This window comes from Camelus dromedarius, chromosome 16, assembly GCF_036321535.1.
Source record: "Camelus dromedarius isolate mCamDro1 chromosome 16, mCamDro1.pat, whole genome shotgun sequence".
Classification (NCBI taxonomy): domain Eukaryota; kingdom Metazoa; phylum Chordata; class Mammalia; order Artiodactyla; family Camelidae; genus Camelus; species Camelus dromedarius.
The window spans coordinates 39,994,775-40,015,683 of NC_087451.1; the positions used below are offsets into that span (position 1 = coordinate 39,994,775).

Genomic DNA, 20,909 nt, shown 5'->3' on the forward strand with positions numbered 1-20,909 from the left:
ATAGGCACCGCCGGGCGGGGGCGCGCGAAGACGCTCCTGGCCAGAGGATTTGCCTGATCTGCCTAGAAACTCATGACGTCTACAAAGAAGCTTAGCGAGGGTTGGCTGAGACAGGGCAGGAAGCTAGAACGACAGGAGGGGCTTACGGGGAAGATGAGAGTAGGGACGCCGGTAGCCTGCTTGGCTGAAAAGGCATATTTAATTCAAGGTAATGGCTATTAATAAAGCAACGTGAAAACAAAAGAGAAAGGGTTCTTGTAGCAAATAATGGCTCTATAAGGAAAACAAAAGTTTGTGGGCACCCCTGTGCCTCTTAGTCTAGTGGTGCGGCCTGAACACGTGAGACTCCCGCTCGGAAGTGGGCTGAGCGCGCAGCCTCGTTCCCGCCTTGGGTCTCGGAGCTGTCTTGGCGGTAGGCTTCTGTTCGTCGCTCGCTCTAAGTCCTGCCCCGACTCCTCCTGGCTCTTCTGGGTGGGCTGGGCAAGGGGTTGGAGGTGCGCCCTGTCAATGTCTGAAAAGTCTTTTCGGCGCCGCGCCCCCAGTGTTTCTATACCCCACTCTCCACGTACAGGTAACACACCTGAGCGAACTAGCGTTTCCGGCCTCACTTCCTACCAAAGGTGCCTGCGCTCTTGCTCCACCCTCCCAGGGGTCTCAATGAGATAAAAATGAGAATGAGCGTGTAAATCCTCCTCCGTTGCTTCTTTTCACCCCAGGACCCCTTTCTTCATCTTCCACTTTAAACGTCTCCCAAGAGTCGTCTCTAAACCCTTTCCCTGAGCACAGGTTGGGCCGTACTTATTAGCATCCTAGTGTGGCTTTGGCTCCTCCTGAGTCCTTGGTCTGATCATGATCCATGGGCTGAGTTTCTTGGTGCAGTGAAGTTTGAGGATTTGGGAATGTTTTTTCAGGACGGCGACTATTATGTGCATCCACTATTTGGTTTTATAGAACTACCTCCGAGCGAAGAAGAGGCACTACTTTTAACCCCATTTTACGGGTGAGGAAACGACTTGGAGAGGCCTTGGTACTCTTTATATGGTGGCAGGCAGAGAAATTATTAATGTAGTTGGCAACTTTGGTGTCCATTATAAGTAAGAACTGTTTCTTTTTGGCAGCCTAGGGCAGCTGCCTTTCTTGTACCCTAGTACCACTGCCTCATCTTCTTACATACTGATAGTTTGAGGGAGAATATTGGATAGACTAGAAGCTTTGGGACTAAACAAGCTTGTGTAAGAAACCCTCTTCAGTGTCTTACTAACTTGAGGACTACGGGAAATTTACGTAACTTCTAGTTCCCTCATCTGTCAAAAAGAGTGGTATTTAGTTTATTTATGCAAAAGTGCCCCCTACCATTGTTTTTGACACTAAAAATAGGTGTTCGATAAACGGTCGTCTGTCTTTTCCTTTTACAATCTCAGAAAGGCCTTTCCTGACTACTCCCGCTAAAACTGCCTACCTTTATTTTTCTTTATAGCATTTATCAGTACCTGACTTGAAGCTAAATATCTAGTGGTGCTCTAGACCAGCTGGTATGGGCGAGCCCTTCCCTTCTCAGCTCCGCATATGGTGATGTCAGGTTGAGAATCTGAAAACAGGCATGATGGAAATATTTACATCATTGAAATTGTCCAAGGTTACAGATTAGGGTTTGATTTTGTTTTTCTGAGAACTGGTTGGTAACTATTTACTAGCATACCGCTGTATATGTCTGTTTATTTTTCTCTCTCTAGAATCTTATGGGTCATGAGAGCATGATTTTCATCTGTCATATATTGCTGTCTCCTTAGCCCACAGAAAAATAACTGCACATAGTATGCACTCTATAATAAATATTTAGTAATTGAGTGAGCTGAGAGTCTGTGCAGAGTAGTGATTTCACACCTTAACTTTCTTTGTGGGGAAGCATCACACAGCTCCCTTCAGAGGATTGGTAGTTTTGTGACACTGGCCTCCTTTGACTGCTTTCCATTTTCCTTCTGCTTTTCCTTCCCTAGGCCCCAAAGGTAGTGGTGAGGATGAGATTTTGGATCTGTTCAGAGAAGACATCACCAGCCCCTTCTTCCAGGCTACAAGGTTGGCTTATCATCCCCACCCCTGGCATCCTCTATCAGTAGGAGGGAGTGGAGGAACTAAGCTTGTCAGAGACATGCCCTCAACTTGTTCCAACCCCAAATAGCTCAAAAGGGCAAAGTAGGGAGGAGTCCTAACACCATTTCTCAAAAAAGATGTTTCTTTTACCTCTTCATAAAGTTCCCAGCAATCACTAGGGTATGGGCTAGTTTTAAAAGCTTTTGGAGCTTTCTAGGAAGTTTTAATAGATAGATTTTTCATGGTAATATTTTAAGTAATATTTAATTTGTCTAAAGTCATAGAGTAATTTAAAATCTTTATTAAAAATGCACATATGTCCAAATTTATCAAATTTTACAATTTAAATATAGGCAGTTGATTGTCAGTCATTTCAATAAAGTTGTTTTTTAAAAGTCTTTATAGAAACATTTAATATTTGTAACTTTTTTTTTCTTTTTTAGTATCAGTAACCAAAACTTCAGTTTCATGCAAGAATGTTAGCATTTTCAGGAATTTTTTTTTGGCCAATTTCTCAATTTGCATATCACTTTAGTATGTTATTTCTAGCAAAATACATTTGTGATGTGGTTGCTTCTGTTGCTTTCAAGTAAATTTCTTATTTTACCTGATTTTTAGCATGTTCACTATTTTTTATTTGTTTGTTTTCTTTTTGGTCCTTTACAAATTTATTTTTCTGGTTAATGCATAGCACATCTGAGACTCGTTAGTAAGATCTATCATAGTAAGCCCTCTGGCCACCCTCATTTCTCTTTTGTAGCTTTGAATGGTCTTGCTCATTTTTGGTAAATCTTTCTGCAAAGTGCTACCAAATCAACATCCTAGTCACTCTTTGTTAGAAACCACAATTTCTGCACTTACATTTGGCAGAATTTTTCCCACTGCTTAGTTTTTTCAGGTAGTTTTGCATGTCATTTTCTATTTTGTCATATGCTTACATTTGTATTATCCTTTTTCCAATTCCTTAATGGCATATCAGTCTTAACTTTCATTTCTTCAACTCACATTTTAAACTTCAACATCTTTAAGGGTGTTAACATCTAACAAAAATAGCTATATAGTATAAAAGCTGTTTTTTAAACTATTTTTTGATCACTTAGTGACTTGAATTTTGGCAAATGAGCTTGCTCTACCTAACCTACTTCTTTATGTGAAAGGTGCTTTCCTAGGGAAGTGGAGAAGGCATTCCTTCTAATGGATGATTGCTTTGGCCCAGGTAGTTCATGGTTGTGGGACTCGGTTATAGAAACAGCAGGTTTGAACCTGACAAAAGGAGGAGAAGCCCCAGGTAGGCAGCCGTCTTCTTCTGAACCTGCATCTCTCGTTTGACTGCTTTTTAAACTTGGTTTCTGGACTCTCCAAATCTGCCATGTCCCTGTTCCCTCACGACTCATTCTCTCCCTTACCTGCTCTTTATCCCTGGGGTTGTCAATGCCTGACTCAGGGCAACTTGTTTATAAAGGCTAAATGGCTAGTTAGGATCAGTACAATCTTAACCAGAATTCGAAGAGCACATAGATTAAGGGTTAGACATCAGGAGTTAGTACTAAGTGAATCAACCTTGGCGGCCCATTAGAGTCAAGGTGAGAATAAGATCTGAGCTAGGGAGTAAACAAAAAATATCCAGGAATCCAGGTGGAAGGTTACAAATCAGTAAGTCCAAGAAAGGCTCAAGAAAGACACGGAACTCAAAGTTAACTCTATGGTTAAGCTGGTTTTAACCTTCTGCCCTGATGAGTTAACTCCTGATTGGGACCAACTTGGGACAGAGTTCTGGAGTAGGAAAGCAGAGGTAATTTTTCAGAGTTATTTCCTGAGCAGGCATTGTGTCTGCACTGTCCTGGAATTCACACTGGAGGGGGTATGTGGATAAAGACAGCCCCAAACAAAAGCCACAGCACAATATATTGAGGACTCTTACAGAAATTTAGTGCGAGTGCTATGGAAAACAGAAAAGAGAGCAATAAATTGACAATGGTAGTTGTAGGGTGGGGATAGGAAGTCACGGAAGATTCCGGAGGCAGTGACATTTGAGTTGGCCTTGAAGGATAAACAGACTCTTGCATAGCAGAGAACTGGGGAAGAGCACTTGTTCGTTTAATAAATATGTATCTAGTACTTTACTTTGTGCCAGGAGTAGTTCCAGATAGTGGGGATACAGCAGCAAACAAGACAAAGTCCCAGCCTTAGAGGGGCTTACATTCTAGTGACATCAGGCAGAAGAACCTCAACATGAAAGGCATGTTCAGGGAAGGGCAAGTTCAGTGTGGCTTGATGGAAGAATACATGGGATGTTGGTAGAAAATAAAATTAGAGAGGTAAGGAGGAGGACAGAGAATACAGAGCCAATTAGGCCATGTTTAGATACAGACTCTTCTGTAAGCTATTGGCTTTAAGCATTTTAGAAACAGTTTATGAACCCTTTCTGCCAAAGAAATCTTGCAAGATCATGTAACAAAAAAAGCAATAAAAGTAGAGCTCCTTGGTTGAAACAGGGATGGGGGTGGGGGTGGGCAGCAGCACAGGGAGGGGGAGCAAGGAAGGAACTCCTAGCTCTGCCCTCTTACCTCACTGTCAACTCTCCTCAACAGCTCTGAGAAAGCCAGAGGACTATAGTGGGTTTAAAGCCCACTGCTGAAGATGATGGAGGGCACACAGACATCAGAAAATGGAGAGACGTGATCAGATTTGCTATCTGGGGATAAAATTGGCAGAGGAGATGGGGTAGAATGGCCCCCATCAGGGAAATAAGTTGGGTAGGTTTATGGAACAGATGCTGAGAACCTGATCTAAGATGGGTAGGGTGGATCCAAGAGAGATTTAGGAGGTAAAACCAGTAGAACTTGGTGACTAAGACCAAGGGGAGTAAGACAGGAAAGAGTGAAAGATGATTCCAAGAAAAAAGGTACTTAAGGCTTTCTCTGTTCTCTTTGCTTGGGTTGCAGGTACCCTGGGCATCTATTTGGGTCACTCCAACTTCTTTGGCTCTCAGTTACCTGCAAGACCAGTTTGAATGTCTCAGCAAGGCAGGGCTGGCCCTTTGCCATGTCTTCATGCCCTTAATCAAGGTAGATACAGGGGAGGAGACTCGGAAGGAGAACATTAAGATTCTGATTTCGGACAGATGGGTTTAAATAACCTACAGAGCATGTAGAAGGGAGTTGGAAATAGGTCTGAAGCTCAGGAGAGAGGTGGAGGTTGGAAATAAAGATTCAGGATCATCAGAAAGTAGACAGTAATTGAAGGGATGGGAGTAGATGAGTCTAACTGGGTAGGTCAGGCATAGAGAAAAGAGATGAAGATAGAGTGTCAGAAAACAAGCACATTTAGTGCCCGCAAGGAGAGTAAGGATAAGTCAGAGATTCCCGTGGGGGACCCTTCTCTTTCCTCTGTCTCAGTGGTCTGTTTTTCAGTTCTACCAGTAGCTCTGGGTCCAAATTCAAGAGCTAGGAGGTCACCTCTGGGAGGATCTGAAAAGTGACTAGCAAAAGGACTCTGAGACCACAAAGCCACCCAGGTCTCTGCATGTGCAGTAACCCTCCACCTTGCACGGGGAGAGAACAAATGGTAGGATTATGTCCCAGACCTCGGCTCCCGAGAGGCCAGGAGTGTCACCTGGGCTGTGGACCTGAAGCCCACTTCTATTTTTTTCTCCCAGTTTTCAGTTTTATTAGGTAAAATTGATACAATTTGACTGCATATTTACAATATATTGCATGTAAATACTTATATACAATATACTGCACATTTAAAAAAATTTACATATATGTACTGTTCATTGTTCCTAAGAACAGTTTAGAGCTTTAGCTTTTTAAACTTACGTAGTTATCAAAGGAATAAAGCCAACTACAAAATAAGAATCAACAGAATACTGTAATCCAATCATAAAGGACAGTCAGATGTGCTTACACATATTCAAGGATTCAATCATCTAAGTTATAAATAATAAGTAGTTCATTTGTGTCCTTTTTTTTAGATTCCACATATAAGTGATATCATATGGCATTTTTGTTTCTCTTATTTCACCTAGAATGATGATCTCCAGGTCCATCCATGTTGCTGCCAATGGCATTATTTTATTCTTTTCTATGGCTGAGTAGCATTCCACAGCATACATATACCACATCTTCATGCAGTCATCTGCTGATGGACACTTGGGCCAACTCCATGTCCTGGCCATCACAAATAGTGCTGCTGTGAACATTGGGGTGCATGTACCCCGTTGAATTATATTTTTCTCCAGGTATATGCCCAGGAGTGGGACTGCTAGATCACATGTTAAGCCTATTCCTAGTTTTTTAAGGAATCTCCACACTGTCTTCCACAGTGGCTACACCAATTTACATTCCCACCAACGGTGTAGGAGGGTTCCTTTTTCTTCACACCCTCTCCAGCATTTATCATTTGTAAACTTTTTAATGATGGCCATTCTGGCTGGTGTGAGGCAATATCTCATTGTAATTTTGATTTGCATTTCTCAGTGATGTTGAGCATCTTTTCATGTGCTTGTTGGCCATCTGTCTGTCTTCTTTGGAGAAATGTCTTTTTAGGTCTTGTGCCCATTTTTTTGGTTGGATTGCTTGTTTTGTTGTTGTTGTTGTTTGATATTAAGGTGTATGAGCTGTTTGTATATTTTGGAAATTAATCCCTTGTTGGTTGCATCATTTGCAAATATTTTCTCCCTTTCTGTAGGTTGTCTTTTCATTTTATTGATGGTATCCTTAGCTGTGCTAAAGCCCACTTCTTGAACCCTGATATCTGCTCCCAATATTGGAAGTCTCTGCTCCAAGAGTTCTACCTGCTAGACTGTGTTGGCTATGAAAATATGTACATTGAATACTGTGACCTCAATGTGCACATGGGAGAGGAGCTTCTTGTCTTACACTGATAATCCAGTAAAACTGTTTTCTTTGCCTAGCTCATCATAACTTCTTTTGCATAACCTCCTCCACAAAGTCTTCGCTAATCCCTTTCTCCCACTAACAGCCTCCTCTGGTTCCCCAAAGTACCTTGTGAATATATTTATCTTAGCAGTTGTCATATGAAGAAATGATCTATTTATGCATTTTCTTCTTTACTAGAATATGTTAGGGACTGGAGCATGGAAGATGTTCAGTAAATGCTTCTCAAATGGCAAATACAGTGTCTGCTGCTTTACTCTCCAGCCCTTCTGCTGCTCTGACTAGGCAGTGCCGTAGGCCTGCCCACCTCACCCCACCCCACCCCACCCCCGCCCCACCACCACATCCATGTGGGAGGTAAATGCATCAGCTGCCTGGATGCTCCATTTGGGACAGGTTCTCCTGGTATAATCCCAGAATTCTGCTATCGTGGTAGATGTTTCCCACCATGACCTGACTATCCACATTGTTTCTCTTGAAATTCCAACCTCCTGAGGGCCGTCCACACTGAGGAATGATCCTTTGCTCCCTTGCTCTAGGGCCATCTTGTTCCAAGGGCCTCCCTCTTGTGAACACTTTAGGGGCTATTTTCTCCACCAAACAACCAGGTGAGGAGCCAAAGAGCCCATGCTGGGAATTGTCCCTTTGCCTTTGGTTGTATTAAATACTTTATTATTAAACACTTTATTAAGTTCTTTCGTTCCATTTGGTCTCTTTGAGCCTCTGTAGATGCAACAGGGTCCTGAGGTTATAGGAAAGTCCCTCTTTTGAGACCACAGAAATTCTCAGAATGAAATTCTGAAAAGTGGTCACGGAGCAGAATAAGTATCAAGGGGAGAAGGGAGGAAGAGAAAAAGACATTCCAAGTTGAGGGAACAAAGGCATGGGAATGCTGCCTCCGTGACTGCAGGTCCTGTAGTTGGCTGCCCCATTAGGTCCTATGAGGACGCCAGTGGGCATGGCTTCCCCTCCCAGCATCTCTGTGGTTTCTTCAGCATTAATTTAGTGCTCTCTTTTCACAAGGTCCTGAATTGTCTCTAAGTGAGATCAGATCCACTCAGATCCACATCCTATTGAGTGACCACCAGTAGTATCTCCTTCCAACCAAAGTACTCCAGGAAACCTCTTCTGATTAATCAGGCCCTACCAATCAACCTCCTTTCCTCTGAGTCCCCATGGCACTTGCTTTTCAGTTTGAGCACTGTTTCTCTGCAAGTAATAATGGACCACAGGTAACAGAGAAATAACAGCTACTAATGAGAAATCATATATAGGGGGTAAGTGCCTGGATTGTGTATTCTGAAGCCAGATCAGAACCAGGTTTGAATCCCAGCACCATCGCAGTAAGAGCAGGCAAGTTACTAAATCTCTTTGCCTTGATTTTTAAAATAGAGGTAAAAGTAGTATTTATCTTATATTTGTTGTGAGGATTAAATGAGATAATATGTGTAGTAAATGCTTAATGTATGTTAGCTATTCTCTGCCTACTGTCTAGGAAATCTTCCTTAATCTCCACCATGTCTTAGATATATCTATTTATCCCCCCTAATACCTTGAGGATATTTTATTGTAGCAATTAACTCATTGTTTACATTTTTTATCATTTTATCTCACTATACCTGAAGATCATTCACTTGTTTACATATTTGTTGAGTAGACTGTAACAATGATTAAGAGACAAAATATGGACCCAAAATAATTGAAAACAGGTACTTAAATAAATACACGTAAATGCACGTTCATAGCAAAGCCACTGATAATAACCAAGAGGTGGAAACAGCCCAAATGTCCATCAATGGATAAATAGATAAGCAAATCATTGTCGGTACACACAGTGAATACTATTCAGCCATAAAAAGGAATGAAGTATTAATACATGCTGCAACATAAATGAACCTTGAAAACATCATGCTAAGCAAAAAAAGCCAGGCACAAAAGCCACATGTTATATGATCCCATTTATATGAAATAATTAGAATAGGTAAACCCACAGAGACACAACCAAAGTTGGTGGGTACCAGGGAGTAAGAGGAACAGGGAATGGAAAGCAACTGTTTAATGGGTTTAAGTGAACTGAATTGTGCACTTTAAAATGGTTAATTTCATGTTATGTGAATCTCACTTCAATAAAAAAAATTTAAAAAGAGGAAGTTCTTGCCTTCATAGAGTTTATATTTTAGTAATGGAGCCAGATCAAACAGTAAACAAGTGCACACATAAACAAGTAATTACATATTGTGATAATCACTTGGTAGGAAGTAAAGTAAGGGTTGAGAGTGGAAAAGTTAAGCAAGAGCTGAGGGCAGAGGCTCTGAGGCGGGAAGAGGCTTAGCAGTTTGAGAAATTGCCAGGAGAAACTCTAGACTAATTCTTAGGCAAAGGCAGCAATTTAAAATGAGCCCAAGAGGTAAGCAGGAGCCAGGCCGTGCAAAACCTTGAGTCACGAGAGGGACTTTGATGTTCAATCTAAGAGCAATGGGGAGCTGGGGAGGGTTTTAAGCAAGGGATTAACAGGACCTGAATAACGGTTAACAGTTTTATCTGTTTTTAAGCACATTTAAATGTTTAAAATCTTTTCTAGAGTACAGGTTCTCTCAGAGGGGGTTTGTATTAGAATTACCTGTGAGGCCTTTTTAAAAATACAACTGGGAGCTGTTGCTGGGGGTGTGTGTGTGTGTATGTATGTATATGTAGCCAGGTGGCTTGGCAGGGATATTCTGGAATAGCTCTGCACGGGGTTTACCCCTACCACTTCCTCTGGAACAACTGTTGCTCTAGCAGCTTGAAAGGGTTGAAACGGACATTGACTGCATTATCATGAATTCATTACCCACTTTACAGGGGTGGGTAAGGGGCCTGGTTCAATGACAAAACAATTCTAGTGACCTATTCTCAGACTGGCAGATAACCCACTTTTAGGGAGAAAGAGGAGGGGGATCTCTGAGAAGAACAAGAGGCAGGAAAGCAGAAGCAGCAGCAACAACAGCAGGGTTTATCACTGGAGGAAAGATATCAGGAAGTACAGATGAACAGAAGTAAATTTCTAAAAACCGTTGCACTATAAACAGGATCTGGGGTGCTATGGTGCAAGACTTGGTTGGGGATGAAAACAAAGCAGAGGATTTGTATGGTGAAAAAATCTATCTCCGATACTCAAAAGTGTAGTCTGAGTAGCTTGTTAGAAATCCAGAATCCTGAGCCCTAACCCAGAACCTAGGCCTACTGAATCATAATCTGCATTTTTAACGAAAGCCTAGATGTTTCTTATGCTCTTTAGAGTTTAAGAAGCACCGGTATCACCTGGATAAAATTCTAGAATACCAGAGGGTAGGCTTCCTGGCACAGCTGAAGCGCTGTATTTTGAATACCTTCTGACACAGGACAGTGATTTCTGACAAGGTATTGAATTTTTGAAAAGTGCTATAAATCCTAGAGAAAGACCTTATTTAACTCCGGGAGGTTTCTCCTAATGCAGAATTCCTTCGCTTCGAAACACTTCCTGTGAAGTAAAGTACTAGGCTTCCTTAAAGAGAGGCAGAGGCATGTTCAAAATATGCGATAAGAACTCGGCGCTTGGCCAAGCCGACCCTTCACACAGCTGGATCGGGTCTGGAGCAGCCCTTGTCCTTTGGCAGCTCTGAGCCACCAGGATAGGCTTTTAAAGAAAGTCAAGTTGGCAGCTGTTCTATTCCAGAAAACAGCTCTAAATTGTCTTTAATGCTGAAAACGTAGAAGGGAGATTTGACAAAACTATTTTTAGGGAGCATGGACCGGAACCTCGGCGAGCCGGAGGAACAGGAAGAAGTGCTGCAACTACCGTTCACTGCTGAAGCCCTACGTGACCTTCTACCCCTGACCCCGCCCCATACTTCCGCCCCCGCCCCATCGGTGGAGGGCCAGCCCAAGGCTTGTGGGCGGGACTCTGGGTTCGGCAGTTAGGGGCGGTGTCTGTTGGGGGCGGGTCTCGCGAGGGGCGGGATTTGAGGAGGCATCCTCGCATTGGGCGGCTGAGTATAGGTGGGGCCTAACGCTGGGCTGGGTTAGGCGGAGTTAGTTGCCGCCTCTGGGTAACTGGACCCGGGTGGCCAAACCTCCGGAGGCCCGGGGCGGCTGGCGGGCCCGTAGCAGATCCCGGATCCGGAATTTCCCGGGCAGGACCGGAATCAGGATCGGCTCTGCCTCAAACTGGGTTTGTGAGGAACTCGCGAACTTGGATTAGGAAATCCCGGAACCCGGATCAACAAACCCCAGAACCCGGAATTTAGATCGGAAAGTCCCGGAGCGCGGAGCGCGGAGCGAACTCAGCGCGGAGCCCGGAATCCGGATCGCGACACCGCCGGACGGGACGGAGCGATGTCGGGCCGAGGCGCGGGCGGGTTCCCGCTGCCCCCGCTGAGCCCTGGCGGCGGCGCCGTTGCTGCAGCCCTGGGAGCGCCGCCTCCGCCAGCGGGACCCGGCATGCTGCCTGGACCGGCGCTTAGGGGGCCAGGGCCGACTGGAGGCGTGGTGGGCCCCGGGGCTGCAGCCTTCCGCCCCATGGGCCCCGCGGCACAGTACCAGGTGAGGAGGGCAGATAGGCGGGCGCCGCCGCGAGCACGCCTGGGGTAGGGGGCGAAGGGGGCCTCGAGTGAGGGCCCTGGGGCTGCCTCCTGGAAAGAAGGCACGGGGGCTCTGCATGCGGAGTTCACGGGGCACCGCGGAGGGCAAGGCCAGGGACCCTCGGGCTCTGCGAGGTGGTGGTGGAAGAGTTAAGGGAGAAGGTAAGAGTGACTCTGGGATAGAGAGTTTGAGGCAGTTGGGAGGGTCTGGGGTCTTGCTTGGAACAGGAATTCTGAGTGAGAGATGGAGTTGTTGGAGCTAGTGAGTTGTGAACGGTGGGTTGAGAAGTCTACTGTAGCTTTTCAGGTAAGGGGTCCTGGGAGGTGATGAGAAAGTTTTGCAAAAGGGCCCTCACTGAGACACCAGGGTTACCCTGCATTGGTCTTGGTCCTTCTCCAAGTTTGCTCTGTGTTTTTTCTAGTTGGGAACTGGCAGAGTTTTAGCGTGTCTGAGATGGCTCCCAGCTGCTGAGGAGGAGGAAGAAGGGCCTGGCTTCCCACAGCGCAGGAGGCAGAAGATAGGGCCAGGGAATTCCAGCCTGTGCAAGGGGGAGTCTACTCCTGCATCAGGCCCAGGGGCCTTCACGCAGGGATAACTCTGGGTTAGACCAGAGAGGGTGGTGGACAGGCCTGAGGAAGGAGAAAAGTCCAGCCCATTGTGGACAGACTGTTTTTGGCGTTCTGCCTGGTGTCATAGTGTCCAGGAGTTGATTAGTCTGGAGGAGCAGAGAGGCTCCACCGAGCTCTGCTGGTCTGGGGCTGGACCAGCCTGTAGAGAGCTGCTTCAGAGGGTTCTGTCCTGACCCCTATGGGGTTTGGCTTTGCAGAGGGCTTCTCAGGTTGCAGCTTCAAAGGCCACTGAGAGTCCGAGACTCTGTCCTTGGGGTCAGTGTGTGAGGAACTCCGTCTAACCCTGCTGGAGGGGCTTATTAGTCCTCCAGTGCATTGTTTCTGGTTGCCCCTGAATGCTTGGCAGTTGTGTCCATCCTTTTCCCACCTGTCTCCACTTTTAATTAGCTTTTAGGTTTTAACAATGCCGCGTCTCAGTCCTGTGTCTTAGCTCTTGACACTGGCTTCTTTCTAGTCTTAGGGAAGCTGGGACTCTCCTCTACCTCAGAGCTCCAGGTAGAGGCCCCAGAAATGGATTCTTATAGAGTAGGGTACACATATCTCCCCTGACCCCTCCGCCCTCACTTTGTAGAGATGCTTAACAGTAATTTTTCCCTCTTACTCCCCTTTCTCCCTCCTACCTCTAAAGTAACAAAAGGTCTGGGTATTGACAGAGACGGACCTGGTCCCAACGACTCCAACTGGGATCCATCATTCCCATCTTGCTCTCTCTCATGGGGATTCATGGGCCCAAGATGTCTCTGCATCTGTCATTCCCACCCTTGGGCCAGTTCACTGGGTCTTTGGCCTGGGACAGATCTAAGGAACATATAGGAACCTCTGCAGTTTCCTCAGCTTGCAACCTGTGGGAAATGTGGCCTGGAGAGAGCCCCTGAAAGGATGATTCCACAGCGATTTTCAGGGAGTGTCCTTGGGCCATGGCAAGGCTGAGCTGGCTGGCTGGGTAGCCCCAGGCTTCTAGGAGCAGGGACGCAAGGAAGGCACTGAGTATCTGCTCCCAGGGGCTTCTCATCTCCCTCCGCACCCTCCTCCTCTGGTCCCCAGCTTCTCATGGCTGTAGAGGTCGATGGGTGGTGGGGGGAGGCCCCAGTTCACTTTGGCTGAGTTCAAGAAGGATCCTGCTTGGCCTCTTTCCAAGTTCAGTTATGTGACTTCCAGGAGAAGGGATTTGAGATTTGAGGAGTGAGGGGGCGCCTCTCTGTTGGGATGCATGAGGTGAACTGGGAGAGCAAGGCTCTCAGGGCCCAAGTTGGGCAAATAGGGGAGCCTGTTAATAGGAGGGAAGCAGGGACCCCATCTCCTTGCTGTGGATCACAGTCTACTAAGGAGCTTAAAGAAAACAAAAAATAACAACCCCCCAAAAAACACAGATTGCTGGGTTCACTCCAGAAAGTTGAAAATATTTTCTGCATACGCAGGGCTTTCTTCTCTCCTCCTAAGTCCTTAGGTCCAGCCACCAGGAGCACCAGGGCCACAGGCTCTGGGCCAGGGCAGAGTGTGCTCTCTGGAGGCGGCAGCCTCCCGCCCCTGCTGTCCCTGGTGGTGGAGAGAGAATCCAGCTGGGGATGTGGGCTGCTGCTGGGCTGAGGGAGAGGAGGTTGCTACTTGCTTCTGAGGCTCAGGGCACAGAGCTAGGCCTGCCCAGCCCTGCTGCAGGTCGGGGGTTAGGGAGCCCAAGAGTTTGGGGATATTTTTGTTTTTTCTTTTCTTTTTTTTTTTTTTTTTAACTCTTGGGTTGTTTTTTAGAAGAGGAGGAGTTACTGGTGCTTCAGAGCCCAGGTGTGGAGCTTGGCAGGGCCGAGCTGGGACTTCATGAACTGTAAGCAGCCTTTCCCTGGGCCCCTTCCCCCTCGGGAGAAGCCTGGGGCCCTGGGCGAGCTGGCGCTCCGCGCTTGGGAAGTCTGGAGCAGATGTCTGGAGGGGCCTCTTCCCGGCCTGCCGCCTGGTTTGGGGACTTCCTGTTCCGGGAGCACCTGCCTAGGCGGAGTCAGTGTTGCCGAGGTTTTGTGAGCCGCCTAGCAAGGAGGCCCTTGCTCCCACTCTGCAGGTCCCTGCTTCAGTTTTTCCTTCCCTTCAGCTCAGGAGCTGCCGGCAAAAACTAAAGCCCAGGGTGCTTGGCGCTGGGCTTACATCTGTGGCCACCCTGAGTGTTTTTTTTTATCATCTCTGGCTGTGGCTCATTAAGGCAGAGAAACAGACTGTCTTTCGCCTCTCAGCAGCTCAGCTGAATCTCTTCCTGATGAGGAGAGACTTGTGGCAGGACTCCAAAAGTCTCAGAGCCCCCCATGTTTAACCCCATCCTCTCAAACGCCTCCTTCCCACCCTACTCCTTTCCCCTTCCCCACATCTTTGGGGCTTGTTTCTCTCCATCTCTGCATCTGGTCAAGAATCTGACCCTCCTTGGTGAGAACATGGGTTTAGGGCTAGATGAAGAGGTGGAGTGGGAATCTCATCTCTGTGATGCTGGACTGGGGGCGGGGGTCCTTTGATTTGGTGTGAGTCCCCACCCAGCCTGGCTTGGTTGGCTGATTGTGCTGGTTGCATAATCTGGGCCCTGGGGCCAGCCCTGTGAAGCTGCCAGGGACAGTGTGTGCAAGGCAGAGCTGCCAAACAGGCCTTACAGGCAGCAGCCATGGGGAAGGGGGGTGGGGGTTACTCCCAGATGGGCTCCACAGAAATGTTGGGGGCTGGACCTCAATGGGAAATCCTTCTGCAGGCTTCTAAAGAAGCCGCCTCTCACCCAGATTCCTCTGCTGACCCTAAGGCTTTGGTCCTTGCATCCCAGGATAATCTAATCTCCGTTCTCCAGTCTGGCATTGCCAGGGCTACGCTGAGCCCAGACCAGCCCCAGCTGCCAGGTGGTGTGTGGACCACCAGGTCCAGCAGGTGCCAGCTGCTCTCTCTCCCTCCAACCACTCAGGAGCCACAGCTTCCCCTTTGGGATCTTCCGGCGTAGGGATTGGGGGCCAGGCAGCAGGGAGGTGAGAAAAGGGTCCACTTCCGGGTTGTGAGCATGGGCCATATGGTGACCAGATGGTCTCTGTACTCTGCCTGAGGCCCCCTCCACCAGTTGGGACGTGCTCCAAGGCCTCCTGTTGCAGCTTGCTCACCTGGGGTGCCGCTGCCTGGTGGGCTTGCCAGCCCATTGGACTGCCTTTCTCCCCTCAGTCACACTACCAGGCTGGCGACAGGGGATGGACATTGGGGCTGTGCCCGTCAGCCTGCTCATATCACACTGCACCCCACCGCCTGGCTGTGACACTTTCCCCAGGCCTCCTATGCTGCGCTTCTCCCTCCAGTTGGGAGAAAGAGAGGGATGGGAGTGCTTGGTGGAAACATCTGAGAGCCTCCAGAGTGCCTAGAAGCCGGCTGTTCCCCAGGAGCAGGGGCACAGTCTGCTAGGGTTGGAAGGTGGTTGGAAGGTGGTTGGAAGGTGGCGATGGGCCCTGAGAAACTCCCATGGGCCCTTCTCTCTGCGGGCAGGATTCTCCTCCCACCCCCTGGGCTCTGCAGGCCTCATTCGCTGGCACAGCTGCCAGGGCGGTTGAAGGGGGCGGGGCAGGTGTGGTTTACACTTCTGCTCTCGAGTGCCTGCTCCCCTTTGTTCCTGGCACTCCTGCCTGGGCTCTGGCGTGCCGCTCAGGGCTGGACCCGGCCGAGGAGAGGGATGGAGGGAATGAGTTATGGGCCCCGTAGGGCCCTGCCGCTGACCTATGTACCCCCATTGGCTCACTTCCCTCAGCGGCCTGGCATGTCACCAGGGAGCCGGATGCCCATGGCTGGCTTGCAGGTGGGACCCCCTGCCGGCTCCCCATTTGGCACAGCTGCTCCACTTCGACCTGGCATGCCACCCACCATGATGGACCCATTCCGAAAACGCCTGCTTGTGCCCCAGGCCCAGCCCCCGATGCCTGCCCAGCGCCGGGGGTAAGACCATCCTGTTTCTTCTACCCTACTTAGCACAGCTCTAGTGGAACAGAGGGTTTCCTTCTGTCCTAAGAGCTGTGATGACTGAGGAAGTCTCCTGGTTCTCTTGGGGGAAGGTCCTGGGGACTGGAGAGGTAGATGGGGCTGGGGGGAGGTCCTTTGGACCATTGACCTCTTAAGGGGTTTCTGTCCTCCCAGGTTAAAGAGGAGGAAGATGGCAGATAAAGTTCTACCTCAGCGAGTGAGTATGTTGGGAGGGGGCCCAGGAGGCCCACCCAGTGGCTGGTCAGCTTGGGGTGGAAGGAAGGGAGGAAGGAGCCAGAGTTACAGCTGAAACAAGCTGATGAATAAATTCCTTCTCCCTTCCTCCAGATTCGGGAGCTTGTCCCAGAGTCTCAGGCGTACATGGATCTCTTGGCTTTTGAGCGGAAGCTGGACCAGACCATTGCTCGAAAGCGGATGGAGATCCAGGAGGCCATCAAAAAGCCTCTGACGGTGTGTGCAGACCTGGCCGCTACTGGGCCTTCCCAAGCTTCTCTGCCTCTCCCTGGCCTGGTTTTCAGGGGCTGAGTGAGGATCTGTGATGGGCTAGAGCAGGATTAATCACACTGCAGGATACTGCCCATCGAGCACGAACTCAGTGTAAAGTGGTAGGGCCAGCGTGTTTTAATGAAATATAAAATAGTAGAGATTATAATAATTCCTCACAATAGTACTTACCATAGTGGCAAAGAAATTATTTTATGACATTTTTGTTTCAGATATAAATATGTGTGTGTGTGTGGATCCTGGATCATGATTTAAAATGTAAATATTATAGATCATGGTCAGAAGTTTGAAAGGCAAAACTAGAGCGTAGATAAGGATAGTTCGTATCTTCTTCCCCATCCCTAGAGAAGTTTTCCTTTCTTTTTTTTCCTCTTTCTTTTTAAAAAATAGTAATGTAGAACAGTCCCTTGAATGGTGAAGGCTTTCCAGGAGATGATATTTTGGGGCCATGGTGGGTGTTTCAGTTTCATTTAAAATATGAGCCAGAAGCTTCTGATTTGCCTGATAGCACCCTGTTTGTACCTCTGTCACACCACTGATCCCCTGTTGTTGGAACTGTTGGTAGTACATCTGTCTGTCTCCCCTATAAAATTGTGAGTTCACTGAAGACCAGGACTGGGATTTCCTACTCCTGATTCCAGCGCCTAACAAGGGGCCTGGCCCACAGTCACTGTGTTGATTGCCGAATGACTTTGGTTGGGAAGATTGGGTGGCATTGTTTTCCAACACGTTGGTCCGCCTCCAGCTAATCAGTTGTCTTTCCCTTTAGCAAAAACGAAAGCTGCGGATCTATATTTCCAATACATTCAGTCCCAGCAAGGCAGAAGGTGATGGTGCAGGAACCGCAGGGACCCCTGGGGGAACCCCAGCAGGGGACAAGGTGGCTTCTTGGGAACTCCGAGTAGAGGGAAAACTGCTTGATGACGTGAGTTGGGGAAGGAGGTGTCTGAAGGGGAGGTGGCCTTTGTGGGTTTCAGACTTGGGCCAGACACCTGGGCACTTCCGGGGAAGTCCTGCCTGAGGGGGACGACTCTGCCAGAGTTCTTGCTCAGCACGGCTCCAGGCTAGTAAGAGGTTGGAGATTTGTATGGTTATTACAACAGTTTTCCTGCAGATGGCAGTAAAGTGTCCCGAGGAAGGGGTACCCCTTTCTCATTCAGGGTCCTCTATTGGCTGGCAGTGGGCTGCATAGAGCCCTTTCCCTGCCTCCAGTCTCACTTTTCCCTGCTTCCTTCAGGGCCCAGGAATCCTCAGTGCCCTGAGCTTAAGGGCTGAAACAATATTCCTCTGTTTTGGGTTTAATATAGCTTAAGCTTGAGAGCTCAGCAGCACCCCCATCTCACACCCTTTGTATCCGCAGCCCAGCAAACAGAAGAGGAAGTTTTCTTCGTTCTTTAAGAGCCTCGTCATTGAGCTGGACAAGGAACTGTACGGGCCTGACAACCACCTGGTGGAGGTGAGAGTGGGTCTGAGGTTCTGGTGCACAGGCTGACCTGCTAGGTGGGCAGAGAAATGGCCTTGGTCCCCTTGCAGGGCCACATGTGCATGCTCTTCTCCCCTCCTCCCTGCCAGTGGCACCGGATGCCCACCACCCAGGAGACAGATGGCTTCCAGGTAAAACGGCCCGGAGACCTCAACGTCAAATGCACTCTCCTGCTCATGCTGGATCATCAGGTGACATGCCCTGGGGCTATGTCTGGGGTCATAGGGATGCCCTTCTAGGGGACAGGAGCAGGTTCCTATTGTAAACCCTTCCCATCCCTGCCCTATTCTCCCACTTTGATTTTTCACAAGAACCCCTCCTCTGATCCCCTCTGTCCATTCCCAGCCTCCCCAGTACAAGTTGGACCCCCGACTGGCAAGGCTGCTGGGGGTGCACACGCAGACGAGGGCTGCCATCATGCAGGCCCTGTGGCTTTACATCAAACACAACCAGCTGCAGGATGGCCACGAGCGCGAGTACATCAATTGCAACCGTTACTTCCGCCAGGTTAGCTGGGATGCCACCCCACTCTAGTCTCGCAGCCCCTGCCTTGCCTGCTGCTCCAGAGCCCCACTGGCCAGTCCTTGGCCACCTTCTCCTCATGGACCCTGGGACTCTGGGTCCACTTCCCTTTATGCCCTCAGAGGCATCACCAACCCTCTGGTGCCCTCTCCAGATCTTCAGTTGTGGCCGACTCCGTTTCTCTGAGATTCCTATGAAGCTGGCTGGGTTGCTGCAGCATCCAGACCCCATTGTCATCAACCATGTCATTAGGTAAGTGGGAAGTGGGGGATGGGAGGGCTAATCTAAGAGCAGTTTACCTTTGGCTGATGTAAAGCCAGAGAGAAGCAGCAGGTTTGGTTGCTTGCTCCCAGAGTGTGTGCATTTGGCCCTGGTGGGCGAGACGGAGACGGCTGTGTGCTCACCTTTCCCACCCTGTCCTGCCTTGTATCTGTAGTGTGGACCCCAATGACCAGAAGAAGACAGCCTGTTATGACATTGATGTGGAGGTGGATGACCCGCTCAAGGCCCAGATGAGCAATTTCCTGGCCTCTACCACCAATCAGCAGGAGATTGCCTCCCTTGATGTCAAGGTGGGTCCTCTACCTCCCAGCCTCCTCTGGGGCCCAAGATGGGGATGGGCAGGCTCTGTCGGTTATTTGCATTCTTGTAGCACCTTGGAAAGTGATCTTCATCTGAGTTCTTTGGGGTTAGGCCTAGAAACAGACTCCCTAGGGGTGGGGACCAGTCTGACACATGCACCCTTTCCCCAGATCCATGAGACCATTGAGTCCATCAACCAGCTGAAGACTCAGAGGGATTTCATGCTCAGTTTCAGCACTGACCCTCAGGACTTCATCCAGGAATGGCTCCGTTCCCAGCGCCGAGACCTCAAGGTGTGGTCCTCTTTCTGGAGGTTGAGCCCATGTTAAGCTCTGGATGGTTTTACCCCCATCACTATGCTTCTGGTTCCAGGGGCAGATCAGCTCAGGTGGGTATCATGCTAAAGCTTTCCTCCTGGCTCTCTGCAGATCATCACTGATGTGATTGGGAATCCCGAGGAGGAGAGACGAGCTGCTTTCTACCACCAGCCGTGGGCCCAGGAAGCAGTGGGGAGACACATCTTTGCCAAGGTGAGGCAGCTCTGCCCTGCCTGCTGGCCTGTGGTGGTGAGCTGCTACACACGGGAGGGGCAGGGTGAGCTGCTGGCCACAGCGGGCAGGAGACAGGCCTGAGCCGCTGGTCTCTCCTCCTCCAGGTGCAGCAGCGAAGGCAGGAACTGGAACAGGTGCTGGGAATCCGCCTGACCTAACTGCTCAGGGATCCTTTCCTCTCTCCAGGCCCTGGAGCCACCCCCTCCTCCGCCCGGAAGGGGACCACCCTCTAGGGTGCAGACGCGTAGGATAAGGAGCAGGCTGAGGATGTCTCCTGTCACCCGCTGCTCCCCGGCTTTAGCTTCATAAATGTAGTGATAGGATTCCTTGTTGCTTGTCCCCAGAGCCTTACTTACTGACCCACTTCACACGTTGGCTTTAGTTGGGTTCACATCAGAGGCCTCCTCGCCCCGGGCAGGCAGGCCCAAGTAGGGCCTGGAGGCTGTGCTCTGACATAGTAACCGAGACCTTTCAGAACCAAAGGCCGCTGGCTTTGCTTGTTTACAGACCCCCTTGGGGCGAGTGTCAGCACTGGCTCTGGGGAGCTGGGCGAGGAAGAGGGGCACAGCTCCCTCTTTTCCCAGCCCTTCTAAACCAAAGTTCTTTGCCATTCCTACCAGCCCAGCCTAGCTGCTGGTTTTTTCCTTTCCTTTGGGTATTTGCACTATTTGTGGAGCAGGTTTTTCTATGCGGGAGCCACTTTTTTTGTACGGGGGGGTAAGTTGGGGTTTTTTAGGGAGCCCTAATCGGTGCCTCCTCCTTTCTTTTCTTTCCTCAATCTATGCAAGCGGCTCTGGCCGCCATCATCTCCTGGGATGCCAGAGGGCTGCCACCCCAGCACTTGGGCCCAGGGGTAACGCCTCCTCGAGGGAGTGTACACACTAGTCCTCCAGCAGGGCCTGAGGTGTGGGTGTGCGCGCTTGGTGGAGAGCAGGGGGAGGCGAAGCAGGAAGGTGGGGAGGACTGTTGTTGCCCTTTGGAGCTCGGAAAGGAGGGTGGGCCTAAGGCTTGGCAAGTGCCACTTCTGGCAGGTTTGGAAATTTCCAAATAAACCTTTGTTTATTGGTGGTACCCA

At 49.1% G+C, this 20,909-nt stretch overlaps 1 protein-coding gene across 1 annotated transcript; it reads left to right on the forward strand.

Annotated features, from left to right (window-relative positions):
- Positions 1 to 11,014: 11,014 nt before the first annotated feature.
- On the forward strand, positions 11,015 to 20,905 carry SMARCD2 (SWI/SNF related, matrix associated, actin dependent regulator of chromatin, subfamily d, member 2). The gene is made up of 13 exons (XM_031468871.2): positions 11,015 to 11,552; positions 15,963 to 16,147; positions 16,346 to 16,388; positions 16,520 to 16,642; positions 17,466 to 17,621; positions 18,057 to 18,152; positions 18,269 to 18,370; positions 18,525 to 18,686; positions 18,856 to 18,953; positions 19,138 to 19,273; positions 19,454 to 19,576; positions 19,712 to 19,813; positions 19,939 to 20,905. Exons 1-13 carry the CDS (start codon positions 11,346 to 11,348, stop codon positions 19,990 to 19,992), a joined length of 1,587 nt encoding a protein of 528 aa, XP_031324731.1. The 5' UTR covers positions 11,015 to 11,345; the 3' UTR covers positions 19,993 to 20,905.
- The last annotated feature ends 4 nt before the right edge of the window (positions 20,906 to 20,909 follow it).

Coding starts and splice junctions, on each gene's coding strand:
- SMARCD2 (XM_031468871.2), top strand. CDS start 11,346: ATGTCGGGCCGAGGCGCGGGCGGGTTCCCGCTGCCCCCGCTGAGCCCT. Junction 16,148..16,345: donor ATGCCTGCCCAGCGCCGGGG/GTAAGACCATCC, acceptor CTGTCCTCCCAG/GTTAAAGAGGAGGAAGATGG. Junction 16,389..16,519: donor ATAAAGTTCTACCTCAGCGA/GTGAGTATGTTG, acceptor CCCTTCCTCCAG/ATTCGGGAGCTTGTCCCAGA.